At 37.0% G+C, this 17,904-nt stretch overlaps 1 protein-coding gene across 1 annotated transcript; it reads right to left on the bottom strand.

Moving 5' to 3' along the window:
- Positions 1-6,961: 6,961 nt before the first annotated feature.
- On the bottom strand, positions 6,962-17,904 carry LOC306881763 (transferrin receptor protein 1-like). Its single transcript, XM_079436028.1, has 20 exons — positions 17,820-17,904; positions 15,676-15,726; positions 15,112-15,346; positions 14,792-14,966; positions 14,466-14,688; positions 13,893-14,015; positions 13,711-13,806; positions 13,485-13,624; positions 12,222-12,391; positions 11,998-12,117; positions 11,783-11,868; positions 11,185-11,248; positions 11,042-11,109; positions 10,866-10,936; positions 10,216-10,300; positions 9,891-10,118; positions 9,622-9,774; positions 8,926-9,141; positions 8,579-8,693; positions 6,962-8,217 (listed from the first exon to the last, which is right to left on the bottom strand). The coding sequence occupies exons 2-20, from the start codon at positions 15,709-15,711 to the stop codon at positions 8,171-8,173; spliced, it is 2,451 nt and encodes an 816-aa protein (XP_079292154.1). The 5' UTR covers positions 15,712-15,726; positions 17,820-17,904; the 3' UTR covers positions 6,962-8,170.

Genomic DNA, 17,904 nt, shown 5'->3' with positions numbered 1-17,904 from the left:
GTGATTTAGATGTTAAGTCAATGCAAAGACGCGAATAGACATCCTGCGGCGCGATTCGCGCGAATGAGGCGGCGCGAATGACGCGATTCGCGCGGCGCGAATTGAGCGTTTTGAGCGTTTGACGCGCGATTCCCGCAAGTTCAAAAATCTGAACTTTGGCGGATATTCGCGCCGTGCTAACCAATCAGGAGCTTGCTCTAGTAGTGACGTGATTACGAGAGAGGCAGAAATCAAAACAACAATAGAGGACTAAATCATCATAGCTGTATCCGGAGCTGTACTATAGACCAAAGATTACCTGTTAGATTTACCCAAAACAAATTATATCTTATGTTTATCCACTACAGAGACATTAGAGCCAGCGGTAAATGTCAGAAGGACTAGCCGAGGTTATGCTCCTCTCTTCGGGATACATGACCACGAGCGCCCGGTGATCGCCTGGAGCTCACGGCTCCGAAATCGGCGAAGCACATTTTCAAATAGGGGCTGTTTTTATAAATAAACCGCAGATTTGAGTTTTAAACAACTACATTCTCGGCTGAAATACACGCGTCCAGTGTTTCCATAGCACATAAAGGGCTGATTTTATTTGTCAAATTCTGTGGCAGTCATTGTGCCCCCTGGCAGAAGCCCCGCCCATGACGCGAATTCGCGTCTGTTGTGCAGTGAATTTCACGCGCGAATGAAGCGAATTTCACGCGCGAATGAAGCGAGTAAACCCAAAATGTTCACGCGTCCAACTACGCGCGAATAGCGCGATTTATTCGCGCCAGTCGCGTCCGGTGTGAACGCACCATTAGGCTGCTACCAAACAAATGAAACCAGTATCATCAAAATGAATCTTTGCAGAAATAGCATCTGAAGTGGCATTTAGATTTAGTATTTGCACACTATTTAATGCAGCTCAGAGGGACATGCACCAGTTAGAAATGCATCATTTTTTGACATTTTAAACATAAAACATTGAATACTGATATTTAAAATTATTTAAAAAATGAAAATAGACTTTAAATAGAGGACACTCTCCTCTATGTGCACTATGGACACTTTACACTATGGACACTTACACTTTACACTATGTGCACTATGGACACTTTACACTATGTGCACTATGGACACTTACACACACTGCTGCGTGTGCACAATCTCACAAAAGACTCAGCAATATATGTATGTTATGTTTACATGCTCATGCACTACAAATCATCCTGCACTGTTCCCCAACCAGCTGCTGACTCAAATGTCTCTCTTTGCACATGTACAGTATTTGTGAAGCATTCGTATAGTTTGTATTTTTTATCTTCTATTTTTTAGTTTGTATAGGGTAATATTTATGTGAAGCATTCGTATAGTTGTATTTTTTATCCTTTATTCTTTTAGTTTGTATAGGGTAAATTAGGGGTGTGCGATATGACGATTTTTGATCGTGGACGATAAAAATGTCTCCACGATCTGCTTTTGAAGAAATATCGTAGTATCGCGCTACCGCGCACATTGTCAAATACAGTTCTGGCGCCTCCGTCTCTATATACTGTACAACACGACATACAGCAGTAGAGTTACTCAGACAGGACACTGCACTTATTCGCGATCGCAAAAGTACATTATTTGCATACAAGCCTTGCTGGTTAAATGTTTAATTCGCGCGCTGGTCTGACGTGCGCTTGTTCTGAGCGGATACACCTGAAGCACGCGCACTAAAACGCCTGTCTAACAGCGCCTGATTACTCAACTAAGTTATATTTTGCGCTAATACTGTCAAAACACACAAGGTTTACATACAGACTGAGTTGGTTATCTCTAAAATGAAAGTAAATAGTTAAGAGAGAAACGGATGCGTGTCTGTATATTAGATGCGTGCAGCTCTTAAAGGGACAGGACACTAAACGTGCTGTCGACTGTCATTAAAGGGATAGTTCACCCTAAAATTGAATTTCTGTCATTATTTACTCAGTGGAAAACCAAACAGTTGCTGGTCTACATTGACTTTGATAGTAGGAAAGAAAAATCCTATGGAAGTCACTGAGGACCAGCAACTGTTTGGTTTTCCACCTTCTTCAAAATAGCATTTATAAATGTTCAGCACAAGAAAGAAACTCATTCCGGTTTAAAACAACTTTTGAGTAAATGATGATATAAAAATACAACATTATGACAGAATTGACAGACAGATGACAGAATATTAATTTGTGGGGGAACTATTCATTTAACGTTAACAAAATGCAAAGAGAAAAATCACTCACTATTCTTGACTGAAAAACTTTAATACAGTTGCTTTAGGAATCAGTCTATCTAGTGTTTTATTTTTATATTTGTTCATTCAATTTCATTGAATGCTCTGCTAAATACACCTATTGTACCTGGAAATAAAGCACTGTTTGTTTTATTTGTATATTATGTGTATCTTTGTTCTTATTTTTTAATAAGAAAAATAAAATAATGACAAAGATTTTTTATCTTCACCCACTTTGGCCTAAATATCAGCCATGCATCTTTGTCTTTCTAGTTTGGCTGTAATGCTCAGACAACTTGTAAATCCAAAATAGTAAAACTAACAAAGAATCGGGATAAAAATCGTGAATCGTGATATTTCTATAAAAAATCGTGATATGATATTTTTCCCATATCGCCCACCCCTAGGGTAAATACTTATAGTTAAATCTGTCAGTAGGTTAGTAGTGTATAGGTTTATAGTGTTTTTTACTTCATTGTTGTATGTCTGTATTTATGTAGCACCGTGGTCCTGCGAGACACGACATTTCGTTCCACTATATGTCCCCACATGTAGCGGAATGACAATAAAGCTCAACTTGAACTTGAACTTGAACTTAAATGTGAAATTAAAACCAGCAGTTAGGTGGCAGAAAGTCACTGGTAATAAGCGAGTCATTGCGACTGAATTGAATCATTTAGCGGTTGATTCATTCAGGAACGAAGCACTGCTTGTTGCTCAGAGACGCAAAACAGTGCTGTAGCTGTTTGGAATTATTTTTTGTCGGCGAAAAGGAGCAAAAACAGGCAATATGGTGTCTAAAACGTAAGTCTCTTAATATTAACGTATTGTTTATTGAACTGCTGTATAAAATCAATATGATATTTGTAATCATGCTTATTTTTGAAGAAAAAAAGGGCATGAAACGTAAATATATACATTTTCTGCCCCCATATCTTGAATTTTGCGATCATTCTTAATGCATTTTAATAGACTGAATCATGCAGTGAAAGAACACACTCTAAATGCGCACGTGCACTGTTTAACCCGCTTCATCACCACGTAGGCTAATGCAAGCATGCACTCCTTAGGTGTTTTGTTTGGTTTTTGCAAAATACTCAATATTGTCAAATTGCACATCGTTAAAACAACAATTACGATATTATCGCAGACGATATATATTGCACACCCCTACACTGCACTGCCATCTATTGGACTGCAGAAAGATATTAACTTTTCAATCTGCAACGTTACTGTCAAACTATGCTGTGTAAGCATGAGTGATATCATGATGTGATAGGCATGAGTTCTGGGACACAGCGGGGCAGATATAAACAAGCACTGACTGCTGTTATCAGCTCCGGTGGCCACAAACGCGTGCAGTGATCTAACATCTGCTGTTAAAAATGAACCATCCATTCATCATATAATCATGCTAAACTAAGAATTAGAATCATTCTAATGTGAGGATCAAATATAGGTACGGGTGGGTGACGGACGGATAATTTGAAGCAGCGGACTTGCGTGAAGTTTGAGCTCATCTGCGCATCTCTACACTACACTAACCTGGGTCACCAGTAGCAAACAATGGAGTGCGCTCTGCTGGACAAACTAAGTAATTACACCATTTAGAAGCATTTCATCTGTGTAACGGTGCTCATCGTTTACTCAGGAAAAAGGTCTATATGTTCTGTGAAAAAAAAGTAGTAGTTCATATCGGCGCCACATTCACCAATACCGATATATACGCAACAGACTCATATCGGCCGATAAAATAACGATATATCGGTCGGGCTCTACAAAATACATCATAATTTAGAAGTAATAGGATATTTTCTGACCTGTTTTGACCCCCTCATTGGAATTCTATACTTGAATAGGTGTGATGGATTGTAGATTCAGAAGTAAATGCCTAATGCTATGATTGGCTAACAGTTGTGTATATTTGAAAGCCTACCTCCTTCACAGACGGACGCTGCTTTGATTTATGCTAAAAATGCTGTACTCAGTACATATCAAACGATCTGTAATAGCAGACAAATCAATAGAGCTCACATAATAAAACCAGTTACTCACCCTTTTGTGTGGTGCGACATCAAATCCAATATAGATATCACAACATCGTCTTTTAGTTTCAATCTTTCTGACAATCCTGCGTTGAACTGCACCTTATTTGTAAACGAATCCACGGTAAAATGAAGTGAACAAAGGACCAAGCTCTTATTGGGGCAGCCTGGCACTTCATTAAAAATAAAGTTTATCAAAAAAGTTTATCATTTGGTTTCTGCGTAGACCTGCGTTTGTCACCCTTGTCATTTACCTACTATATGCATGAATCAGTGGGCGTGGCTAAACAAGCGGTGATGTAGAAGCAGACGTTGATTTTCTTCTGCGGAGGCAGTGTTTAGCTGCAGTATTACGTGCGTTTTGGCAGATTAGCTTCAATACAAGCTGTTTATAGACTAACAAGAAAGTTTTGAGTTCTGAAACTTACAGAATGTTTTTATAGCACAATGACCTCTTATATCTCAAAAGATCAAGGGAATTTTGATTTCTCAGTTCATGACTCCTTTAACATCTGGTGCTCAGTGAAGTCAAAGGTACAACATAGACCGAGCTGGTCAAAAGTGTAAGACACTAGTAATGACACTGAGGGAATGGTCTAGCTCCAGTTAAATTTAGATGTAATCAGAAGGCTGATCTGCAGGTATCATAGAACAAATCTTCCTTGGGGCGAGAGGATGTATCTCTTCAGTCCGCTTGTTTCTTCACAAGTAAAAAAGAAGAGCCGAGCAGCAGTGGGTTTTGTGGCCTGGCTTGCCTTTACATGCAGGGATACTTATCACAACTAGACCAAGATACAGGGCCTTGGGGCAGCACTTATTGAACAAGTCTTCATCTTTTACACACTGAGCGCTAGTAGGAAAGGCAGCACCCTACACTACAAGCACACAAACTAGAAACTAACTGCACAGACGGACTCAAACCATTCATCACCTTGCAAACACACTGAAGGTCTGCAGCAGGCATCTTCCTCTCTTAGAAAAACACACACCCCTACCTGCAGGCCTGGATGAGTCACGCTGTGTGCCATAATACAAATAATGACCCTTTTATGCCCGTCATTACGCAACCCACTCACATTTACATGCTGCTGCAATGTAGGTTAAGAGCAACAGCTGCAGTTATACGTGTGACCCTGAGTTCTAAAGCAGCCATGCATTCTCCATCTGAATCAACCTTTTGTCCTGCTCGACTGTAATTCAGCATCCATCACAAGTGAGTCTTTCTTTGCTCACAATAAGAGGCAGTAATGCAAATAACAATGGCTGGTGCTTTTAACGTCACAAATTAATGAAGATGCAACAAGCATTACTGAGACTGAATCATTTTTTTAAGCCTTTAAGGAGCCAAATTCCCGCCACTGACTTTCCTAACATGCAGGTGAAATCTTGAGATCAGCTCGAGGACCGAGATATGAGGAAACATTGATATGCTCTCTTAATTTGTGTTTATCTGTTCAATTCCACGCCCTTGTGAAACTTATTTTTACAGCAGTGACAGGTAAGGTGTTATAATAGCCCGTGATAAGTCCTACCTGTTCACTCGATAACGCCAGGTGTCTGGTGACTGAACAAAACTTCACTCTGGGTGCTTCAGTCCTGGGTGTATACGGCAAAGTTCAACGGAGTTCTGAAGTTTTATAAATTAGTTTTAGTGAGTAATATGCTTTGCTCTATAACCGCTGTCGCGTTCTCACTCATTTCTGCCTCGCGTTTCTGTCGCTAAATGAATTTACAGCAGGACTCTACCGTCATTTCTCAATCTCACTCGCGCTCGTGCTTCTATTGACAACCCACTCTTAAAGAGACAGGACACTTTCATTTTGACGGCAATAAACTATCACATATGTGATATATATCTGAAATCAGCTAACTCTAAACTTAATTTTAAACTCTACTCTATATTTTTAACGCTGAATAACTGGTATGGTTTTAAGTTTGTATTTAATATAGTATATTTCTGCAGGCTTAGGGGAAGACGTATTTTGCTTTTAAAACGCACATATTATTATGAAGCCTGTCGCCATCAGGCGGTTTAAAGAAAGGGGAAAAATCAATTCGACAGCTGTTAAGATGCGAGCTAAATTTGCAGATCCTCTCGCTTAATTATGGCAATCATAAGATATTCAAAGTCGAATTCTGCCAAGTACTCTAGCTCCACCATGTGGTCATATGAAGAATTGCAAACAAGTCCGTGGGACACACAAATACGGTCTTACGATTTTATAATAGCACAAGGAAACATCATGTGTGCATATTTTAAAATCATAGACATGACCTAGGACGTCACTGTCTACTATTTGTACATATTTGTTTAGACTTAGCTGAAAGTAGCCAGCTTTTAAATTATTTTATTTATTTTTGACTGAACTCATGCCAGTTTGTTTTGAGGATAATTTTTTAAAGAAAAACATATTTAACTTATTAGTACAACGCATTTGTTTTATTATTGTGGCATGCCATTATACATACCAGCTATGATTACAAATTATAAAAATAAAAACATTTAGCTATTATTTGCTTAATTGAGTCACATTTGAGGTTCAATAAGTGATGAATAGAACAATTTTAGTATAATTTAGTCAGCAATCTTGGACGAGAATTCTGCTGTACTATACGCCACGGTTAGGTAACTTAAAAAAAAAAAGAGCTTGCACAGGTCACAGTAGAGACTTCACAGTTTAAATGAGTTGTTCAAACTTTTTATTAATCACTTGCAGACTTGTCATAAAACTGAGAATCAGTGCACATGTAATGCCATAAATCAATTATGTCTACAACAAAACTACTACTGACAGCATTCTTCAAAATCATGTTTTAAGATATGGATATACATAGACAATCACGAAACTGCAAGTCATCCATTTTCATCTCTTCCACATATATGAATGAATGCGTGTATACGAGAGATATATATATAAACAGGACCTGCACAAGACCTATTTCAAAGTCTTACACGACGTGTTTCCCAGCTGAATAGTTTTGTAATTTAATCTCACTTTGATTTGCAAGTAAAACAGCAAGAATTAAGTTAAATACAAAGAAAAGAACAAAGAAGAGGAAAAAGTATTTTAAAGGCTTTATCATAATCTACAAGGCACAAATAATAATACACCAGAAACAAAAGAACTATGAAAACCGAATAGGAGAACAGGACAGGATCTTACAGAGAATGTTTTTATAGTTTTTCATTTCTGCGGTGATCCTCACCCATTCCATATTTGATTAATCCAAGGCTAAAGAAGGTATCAGCACTTCATTGTGTATGAAAAACTGACAGATTACGTGACTTACAACAGATAACTACTATGGTAAGAGTGTGTGAATATAGATGATTTTGTACATCATCATGGGAAACACAGTTCCCAATAATTACATCCACATCACAGTGAAATATGAGGGGCACTGCCCTCGATATCAACACATCGGTAGGCAAAAACTACCATCATCTTCGCATTATGGAAGGCACTGCTCCCGATAATGATTCTGGATCAGGTATAACATTGATTCAAAAGGAGGATGCCAAAGACTGATACATACCAGTAACTTACTGATTTTTTTAAATTATAATTTAAGAAATACAATGTAGTCTGTGGTCATAGCTTTTGAAAACAAGGTTATCTCCATAGCAGATGCTGCTTTCACATTTCGACAGTATAACTGCCATAATTATGGAAGGCACTGCTTCCGATAATTATACATTTGTTAAAAAAAGTGTTACAAAATACTATTTATAGTGATCCCTCCCAGACAGCAAGCAGTGTTGACCCAGATCCAGCCCGCATGGATTTTACACGGGCCAGATCTCGGCCAACACTATGTTACTCTCTGGGCTGTCACTGATAAATAAAAAACTAATAAATAGAATTTCAGAGCCACATAGGAATTATTTCTATTATTTGACAGAAGTGATCTGAGGAGCCCTTGAAAAGTGTATCCAACCTGAAAATTGGAAAAATACTGTGCTTTACGAGGTGTTTTATGATCACAGGTAAGTTAGGGTACAAACATTAAAATGTCAGTGGCTGATTGTCTAACTGGAGTCTGTTAAAAAAAAAAAAATCTAAATACAGACTGTTCAGGTATTATGCAAGAAGTTCCTAAAAGGAGTCTGAAAATTTTGAAAATAAACCAGTAACACATTCCGAATTTGTATAATCTAAACTAGATCTCAAAGAAAAAAAAACTTCCTCCAAGAACAGAAATTCTGGGTTATCTACCTTGATGTCAATCAAACCCCTTATGAATTTTGATCTGTATGGATTCAGAGGACGAAGTATAGCACATGAGTGATATGAGCTACCTTTATATTTTATGCCCTTGTGTCTTTTTTGAAGTTTGATAGCTCCAGTAATTTCATGGAAAAGATTGACTAGAACATTCTTCAAATATCTTCTTTTGTGTTTCACAGAAGGGGTCTGGAATGACATGAAGGAGAGTAAATGATGACACAATGTTCAATTTTTGGATCAACTACTGCTGTAAATACTGATGTAAACCACTTATCCTAAATTCATGTTAATAGAGCACCAAAATCATTTTCTGCTTTAATTTTCCTTTTTTTTCCTTGAGTGATGGTTCACAACTATCAAACAGCTAAAGATGTCAGCTGAATCTGCTTGTCTAAATTTCATTATCCATATCCCATACTTCCCCTGCCAATGCATTGGCACAGCCCTGGATGGTCCAAGTGGCAAGAGCAAACTGATTCTTGAATTGGTCAATGTCAGCAGATTCAAGCCCTCCTTTAATGGCTTCAAGGTGATCCACCAGAGCTGCCAGTGTGTGTGATCCAGAGCCCAGCAGAATGTGCCGGAATAGATTTTCCCGCGGAGACACAAAGGGAGAAAGAAAACTGCCTTCCACCTTCAAACAGACACATCATGTCAACATACACATTGTAAAACAGCAGAACTACAGACAAACTACAGCTGCTGCTGTTTCTAAGGTCGTATATCCCAATAATGCAATATGAAAAACCTTTCAAAGCATTTTAAGGCTGGCATTTTGCTGCTTTTAGCCCATATCTATTAGCTTTGAGGTACTATGCTGTTGCACCCCAGAAGTTGACATGCTTAGCCATTACACTCATTTAATATGCATCTAACACAATTAGCAATGATATGCATTTAAAATGTATCTTTCTGTTCTGAGAAAGCGAAACAGAAATATTGATGATTTTTTCCAATAAAATGGCCCTCTTCCTAAAACCACTTGCTTCTAATTATCAATAGCAGCAAAGGCTAATGAATATTTGATATTCATTATTAAATATATTCACTTTGATATATTCCATCTCAATTTCCTTTTTCAACAGGAAAGAATGAAACGGTTGACAATTTTTACCCTCATAATGCGATTGTTGATTATGCGACACTGCTCCATATCATCAAGATCACTGTTCCGGATGGCAGAAATAAGAGCGCTGGCAGCACGATCATATGACCCATGAGCTGAGAGAAGCCACTGCATCGTCACAGTGGAAGGAAGGCGGCCCGACTTCAAAAGAATAATGCAGAAAGTTAATTACATCTCCCTGTAGCCTTTACAGAAATTCATCAAACATCAAGCTTAAGTTCTTTGGGAGTCGCAAAAAGACATAACCACAGACTCACCATTTGGCGTGATTCAACTTTAGACCTGATTTGGGACACATAGTTGCGGATGACACTGGTATACTTTGCCACGTTTAGCTTGAGCAAGTGGTCGTGTACCAGCCGAATCGTAACCAGTCCGACCACCTCACCTGCTGTCTTGGCAAGTTTCAGGGTGTTGTAGGAAGTGTACCGTTCCAGATTTTGATCTGTATCCTCAATAGTGCCAAAAGGGTATGACTTTGTACTCTGAAACACATCAGGAACATTACTTCCTTATGAAACAAACTCCACCTGAATTTATTTTACTTTATTTTGACAGCTTCAGTAAAACCTTGATACTTACCGAAGTAAATCGAAACGAAAGTGACGGGATGCCTGAGAAGGTCTGGAATGGATAAGCAGAGTGAGACAAACCCATAGGCTCCATTCTGTGGGGAAAAAATTTAAATATATATATATATATTAGTGCTGTCAAACGATTAATGTTTACATAATGTGTGTACAGTGTATATTTAATATGTATATATAAATACACACATGCATGTATATATTTAAGAAAAATGTGTTACGCTTATATTTTAAATATATATAATTTGCTTGATCAGAATATTTAATAGCTTAACAGTGTTGTTATTGTTAAACTAAAAGGATTAAAAACACTTTTAGTTAACTGAAATGAAGCAATAATAACATAAAATATAAATATTAGCTGAAAAACGTCATTTAAAATGCAAGTTTTTAGTTGAAGCATTAGCATTACTAAAATTGAAAGAAAAGTAAAAGATAAATAGAAATATTTAAAGTAATAAAATAACAAAAGCACGTAAAACATACAACAAACTAAAAGTTCATTCAAAATATGAATACTAAAAGTATAAAATAGTAATAAATATAGTATTTAAATAATAATAAAAATAAATAATACACTGGTCCTTCACCACATGAAATTACAATCAAACTGTGGAGCATATAAGCAGTGAGGGACGAACTTACACAGACTTCTCCCAGTTGTATCCAGCAAACTGTTCATGCAAGGATTTGGTTCCATCAACTGGAGATGAGACCTGTATGGGGAAAAAGGTTATTTTTCTTTTCAGGACGGACAAAACAGCTTTCTTGCAGATTATAAGAAAATTTAAGATGAAGATTTAGTATTTGTAATATAGCACCTGTTTCATAGTGCTCTCAAGTAACTCATACAGCAGTGGACTGGCAGCTGCTTTGAAAGTGTCAAAACCTAAAGAGAATGTCAGATGATCAGCATCAACTCAAGATCAAAGTTCCTTAATTCTTGAAATGACTCTTTACAAACCTGAAATAACTTCATCAAGGCTGACGTAAGAAAACATTTTCAAATTCAGGGAAGTCAGGTAGCCCTGAGGGTACAAAAACACAAATATATTCACAGACTTACAGTAACTGCTGAATGCACAGGCTGTTTTAAATACTAACATACTACAGTACTCTTACTGTTTCTGCAGTGTATGTGTATTGTGCACGGATATATTCTGTATATTCTGTTTTTTATTAGATCCCAAATGAGATATTTTGCACAAAATGCATTATTTCCAAGATGATATAACTATAATGCAATGTGACGATAGACCAGTTTATTGTTGAACAATCCCCAATTGCTGTTCAAATATTTTAATTGCTATTTTTTAAATAGTAGGCAGTGTACACAATGCAGTTTTTACTAACTAGTACTCCATTAAAAAAAGTAATAACCATATACACACTGCAATTAAATAGAGTAATTACATTCATAATTAAAACAATTCTTGTTATTGTTGTTTACTTTTATTTGTGTTGTTCTAATTATTTGTTGTTGTATCATACAAACACAGTATTTACTCCCATATTTAAAATGGTTATTGTTTAACAGAAGGCAGGTAAAAATGCATTCATACCTCCAACCACTCAGTGGCCCCAACACTCCCAAATTCACCAGCACTCCAGCTAGCAAAAATTATGCTCCTCTTTGGCTTGAATCCATCTTGGAAGAAAAGAAAGATGCACTTGAAATCAACAAATTTATTCTTAATTAAAAGTTAACATATATTTCATTATATAATGACATTTATCTACGCATTTAAAAAGACATCACTGCTTGTACTTAATGTACCATTCTTGATCATATCTGTGATAGTTCTGGCCAACTCCACTAGTAAACTAGTGCCAACTGTGCTTCTGGCATATCCAGGGCCCCATGCATCTCGCTGGGCGCCAATCACCATATAACGATCTAAAGCACAGGACGAAAACCAAAATTAAGAGATCCATGACCAGGACCAATTAATTGTTTGACGTACACAGCTGTTTAAAGCAGAATATAACAGAATATAGTACCTGTATCCGTATAACCTTTAATGACTCCAAACACATTGTGGATTTTTTTCTGAATAAGGACATTCTTTACTTCCACTGTAATAATGTCACCATCATCGCCGAGTTTGTACATGGTATCCCGAAGCATCCCATCACTCCAGCTATCAGGGGAAGTCCGACCACCTAACTTACTGTTTGAGGACAGGGGCAAGCAAATGTGACAAACACATAAATACAGGAAATATTGACAAACCTCATTGACAGGACTATTGAATTGATCTGAATCTTCTGATTAAAATGTGAGTGGTGCTTAATAGTAATAATAATAATTATTATTATTATAAGGACGGTTCTTGTTGACAGTATAGTGTCCCCATAACTACACTGGGGTGCTAGGACACACACAGACCACAGGGTGAGCACACCCTGCTGGCCTCACTAACACCTCTTCCAACAGCAACCTAGTTTTCCCAGGAGGTATCCCATCCAGGTACTGACCAGGCTCAACCCTGCTTAGCTTCAGTGGGCAACCAGTCTTAGGCTACAGGGTGATATGGCTGCTGTGCTTGCAGATGCAAAAGTTGCTGCCAGGATGCTAGGGTGATCTGGATGAGTTCCAAAACTGAGTGTTTTAAGTGCATTGTTGCATGGGGTTGATAGACAGATGTTTCGCGTGGTTGCTGGCAGTAGGTTGTTGCTGGCTCAAGTCAAAAGCCCAACATTAAGCCCATATTACACTCTGAGGCTCTTGATTTACATTTACATTCTTAAGAATAAAATTCTTCTTAACAGCCTTTTTCTCATTGTTTTATAACTAAATAAAGTTAAGAATATTTTGTATTCCCAAAAACATTTCTTAAGAATGGTCATATATATTCTCTTAAAATTGTTCTAAAGACAAAACATAAATTTAATTCCTAAAAAAAATATTCTTAAAATAATTGTAAATAACTTCTTAAAAGCTATGATAACCTCCAACTTGTCTAAAATCCCAAATGGTATGTTCAATATAGTTCTATTCAAATATTAAACATTACAACTCTAGGTACATATATATTACTAAGGATGTGCATAAGTACACTGACCATTAATGTAAACAACAATGATCAGTCATGATTGATCGTGATGTGCCTTTCTGCTGAATTCGGATTTCAGTAACAACTCTACAAGTCAAATAGGGACATATCAGTAACGGCAACAGTGATAGTTAATAGCATTTACCATCATAAATGCTATTTACTACCATTCATTTTGATAGGAAATGAATGGCAAACACAACTGCACCTCATGATCTCAGCAGCCTGTCTTATGGTTATAGTTTGGGCTGGAATGCTGGGCAAGCCAGAGGACTGAGCCGGGGGGAACTGGGTATGATTGAAGGAAGGGAATCCTGGAGTGTAGGGATCACCAGTGCCGAGATGGACCTATGAAAAGAGCGTTTTAAAAGAGCAGTGAACATGAACTTCTAAATGCACAAATATTCTGATAAAAGAAAGTTTCCACAACTTACATGGCCAAAAAGAGCAGTGTCGTCTTTAATATTGTAGTTAACAGGATCTGGATAAATTAGCACAGCACTAGCATTCAAGCTAGCAGCATTAGCAACCTTTATTAAGCAAATGCAAACAAAAGGATAAATAAGTAAATATCAATAATAACGGTCTTAAAATATGAACATGTGAGAGAACCAACCTTTTCAGCAAAACTTGAGAATCCAGCTCTAACCAAGACGACCTTTCCATTTATGTCAACATTTAGTTCTTTTAGGCGCCTGAAGTCTTCTGCTCGTCCATAATGGGCATACAGAGCTGCACCCTATACAACAGAATAAATAATACGGAACAGGCTGAAATGTGTCATTATACACCGAAAACTTTTCCTTCTATTTCTACTTGTATCTCAGTTATATTCACATTTGAATCCCGGGAGTATGAGTGGAACACAAACTGAAAGTTTTTGAAAAAATAATCCATCTCTGTTAGTCCATATAATGCAAGTGGATGGGCCCTCAAAGCTGACACATCAAAAACTAATCAAAACACGACCATACAACCCCACCTTAAGAATCAATGTCTGCTGAAGTGAAACAATAAGTGTGTGAGAGAAAACTGCTTATGTTTTAAACTTGTTTTTTTTTCAGCACATTGTGAACCATGATGTAAACTTGTGATATGATGCTCCGCACATGTATAAACTAATTTTATTATACTTTTATGGTGTTTTTTGTCAGTTGGTTGTCAACATACATTCCCTTTCAAAACTAACCTGCACTGCTTTAAGTGCACTGTATGCCAAATAGCCCTCGGTTGTTCCCACAACGTTACCACGGAACAGGACTCTGTTATTTGAGGAACCAGGCTCATGGACTTTCACATAGTGCTCATCGGTCCAGGTATTCATTCCAAAAGTTTTGAATTTCCCCATGATTTTATTAGCAAGTGCCTCATCTCCTGTGCTTCCTGCCTGGTGACTGGCGCTAGAGAATTCTCTACGAGGAGGAAAAACAGAAAGGCAAAATAAAACATCTTTAATTTGAATACCTGCACAACTTACAGTATGGAAAAAGCAACAGTGCAGTTGTGTGTATTTACTTGAGGTTGCGGTTAATGTTGTCGGTTGTCAGTTTCTTTTTCAGCAATGCCCTGAGATCACTCCAGTCCAACGAATAAACTGCTTCAACTGGGGCAATCTCATTAAAGACCGGACAGTCTGACTTGATTTCTGTTTTGGCTGTGCTTTTATTAGACAGGTAACCAATGAGGTATCCTGAAAGACAAACATACGAGTTGTTTTTGTGCACAGAAATTATTACAGTTTAGTGGTCATTGTACAAAAACATTTGACCAACCAGAATAAAGAATTCCAGAGGGCCACATAATAAGCTTGACTATATACCAGCATATTGATTTACCAATAATGAAAAGGAACAGAATGCCAATGACATATCCGCAGATGGTTTTGGGAGAACGCTGGTTCAGTTTGCTGGGGTAATACGGATGATTATGTTGGTTTGTGTTTTCCCCAACACCGTTAGCCTCCACTTCATCATCCATGTCAGATGACAGCTTCATCTCCACGTGGCTGTTGTCACCCTCCATGTTCTGGGTCAGGTTAAAGCGAGTGTAGGAGCGCGGCTCCCCATTGAACTGGAAAAATACAGTTACAAGACACCATGATAAAATACTGTCCTTGGTTCTCTTCACTGTAAGAACACTTAAAAGGCTGGTCGTGTTTAAAGTCATGAGGTTTCAGATTTTCTCTTGAATATTGAAGGTTTTCAGCACAAACGGTAAAACCGATATCAGGAACAAATTAAGAAGGTTTCAGTTAAAGTGCTTAAAAATCTTCTCAGCTGAAAATAAACATTTAAATCTCAGCAGTCACAGATCTCGTCAAAAAATTTGCTTTCTTTGTTATCTCTCAAATGGTTAATGATTGGTTCAGATGATTAATATGTATGAAAAGTATGTCTTACGATTTTTGAAATTGTTGTCCTGGCTTGATCCATCATGCCCTCAATTAACTGCTGCAAGAGAATGAGAATTGTTCGTATTGGTCATATTGATCATATTTTTAGGGCAGGATAAATGTGGTCACTATGAACGGTCAATAAATGATAAAAGAACTGCATGAAGATTATTTTTTGTAGAATTTTTTTTTTTTTTTTTATGTAGATAAATTTATAAATGTGTGTATATATAAAAAAATGAAATTATATAGTTTGAAAAACATGACTATGGACTGAAAGAGATAAGGACTAAATGTATTTTTTCAGAGGTTGAAGGTTACAAATTAATCTAATAATCCAAAACACAAAAGAAAAACACTGCAGGCAAGATAAACATGCATCCTTGAGACAGTCTCATTCAAAAAATGAACAAAAAGAGTAACAAACACTACATTTTAAATTTGTTCAGCAACTAAAAGGCATTAAACATAAAAAAAAGTCACACTGAAGCAATGCACCAAATGTGCTCTGCTAACTAGCTTGGACACATGCAAGCTAGAGATAGGAAAATGAATTCAGGCTACACCCTACCAGGAAAGAACTTGCACACAATCAGATCAAACCAATCCCCATGTCCGTTGGGGCCTGACATGTAACCCTTACTGTCTTTTCCTGAGAAACTGTAACAATATTCTGGGATCCTTAAGAATGGCCCACAAATCTTCATTCCTTGTCTGAGCAATTCTATAGGTACGTAAACAATAGTGCTTACCTATTTACTTCTACATGTTATAATGGGAACAATGAGAGCCAAATAAACCCATCAAAAAAAATTGCACTAGGAGAGAAAGTAAGTGTTCAAGGACCAAGGACAAGCCAGTCAATTTATTTATTTTTATGGGGAAGAAAAAAAAAAGAAAAGAAAAAACACTCTCCATGAGTGGCTTTAGAATCCCAAATGATTTCATAAAGTGCTGGTTTAATCCATTCATGCAATACACCCAGAATTTAAATTACTATCTAAAGCTTCTTAATCATGTGACTCTGCCACCATCTCTTCAATATTTTTTTCTGAGAAGTAAATGGATGAAATAACCTTGTGCCATTTACTCACAATTAAAAATAACCTCTGTACTAGATGCACGCTATAAATGTACAACTTTATTTTTCTGGCCATCAAACTATTTTGGTTCATAATCTACATTCCCAAGAATTCCAGACATTGTTGATTAATCTTTACAGAACTGGCAAAGAGGATTAAAACTTCACTGTAGCAAATCATGTGATGGTCACAGTGTGAAAACACGGTAAAATGATTTGCTAGGTAACTCAACATCTAAACTGTTTTTATTCAAGTTAAATTAAATATGAGTGCAATTAATTTTATAGGATCAGGTCAGCTACAATTAACTTCATTAAGTAACAACTGCACATTTTTGCACAATTTACAAGCAACACTAAAAAAAAAAACTACAATGAAACTAGTGATAATTAATTTAGACAGATGAGCATGGTAACAGGTGACACGCACAACCCAAAAGGACTTGGGTTAACTGAGAAAGACAAGAGTTCAGAGCTGACCCTGAAGAAAATGTCACATCCATCTGCCAGCAAATCACAATGCAAAAATTTCAATTTAGTTATAGCTACTAAAACAATAATTTGAACATTTAACTTGAAACACAACGAGATCACTTCAATTATTAAATACTGAAATTGTATTAATATTGAAACTAAAAATATTTGACGTCTTTTAAATTATCACAAAAAAGTACTTTGTTATTAATCAAATTGTTCAAGTGAAACGATCACTATCTAATATCAGTTTGACAGAATCTGCGTGAAGGTCAGCAAAGCACGTGCATCTCACTGGAGTCAAATAAAGGCTAAGTCTAGTCCGCACCTGCTCTGTACAAGACGCTGCCATACGAATTAAAAGTGATTATTATTATCATCATTTCACTTATTATTTATTTATTTTATTTAGTCATTTAGCAGACGCTTTTATCCAAAGCGACTTACAAATTGTTAAACAAACTGTGCGGAATAATCCTAACTAAAGTGGTTCAGAAAGCAAAGCACCGCTACTCTTAAAGTATACATGCCCCGCAGTCTCATTCAGAAGCCAATGCATTTACATTAGCAGACCATGAAGTGTATGAAGATCTTACCAATGCTCTCAAGCTCCTGTCTTACTGAAGGAGAACGTCACGACCACCGCGAGCGCTGCACATACACATAATAACCTTGGAGACC

The sequence above is a fragment of the Barbus barbus genome (genome assembly GCF_936440315.1).
Source record: "Barbus barbus genome assembly, chromosome: 15".
NCBI classification, from domain to species: domain Eukaryota; kingdom Metazoa; phylum Chordata; class Actinopteri; order Cypriniformes; family Cyprinidae; genus Barbus; species Barbus barbus.
Note: the sequence above shows the minus strand (reverse complement) of the source record. Positions and strands in the feature narration are given on the sequence as shown.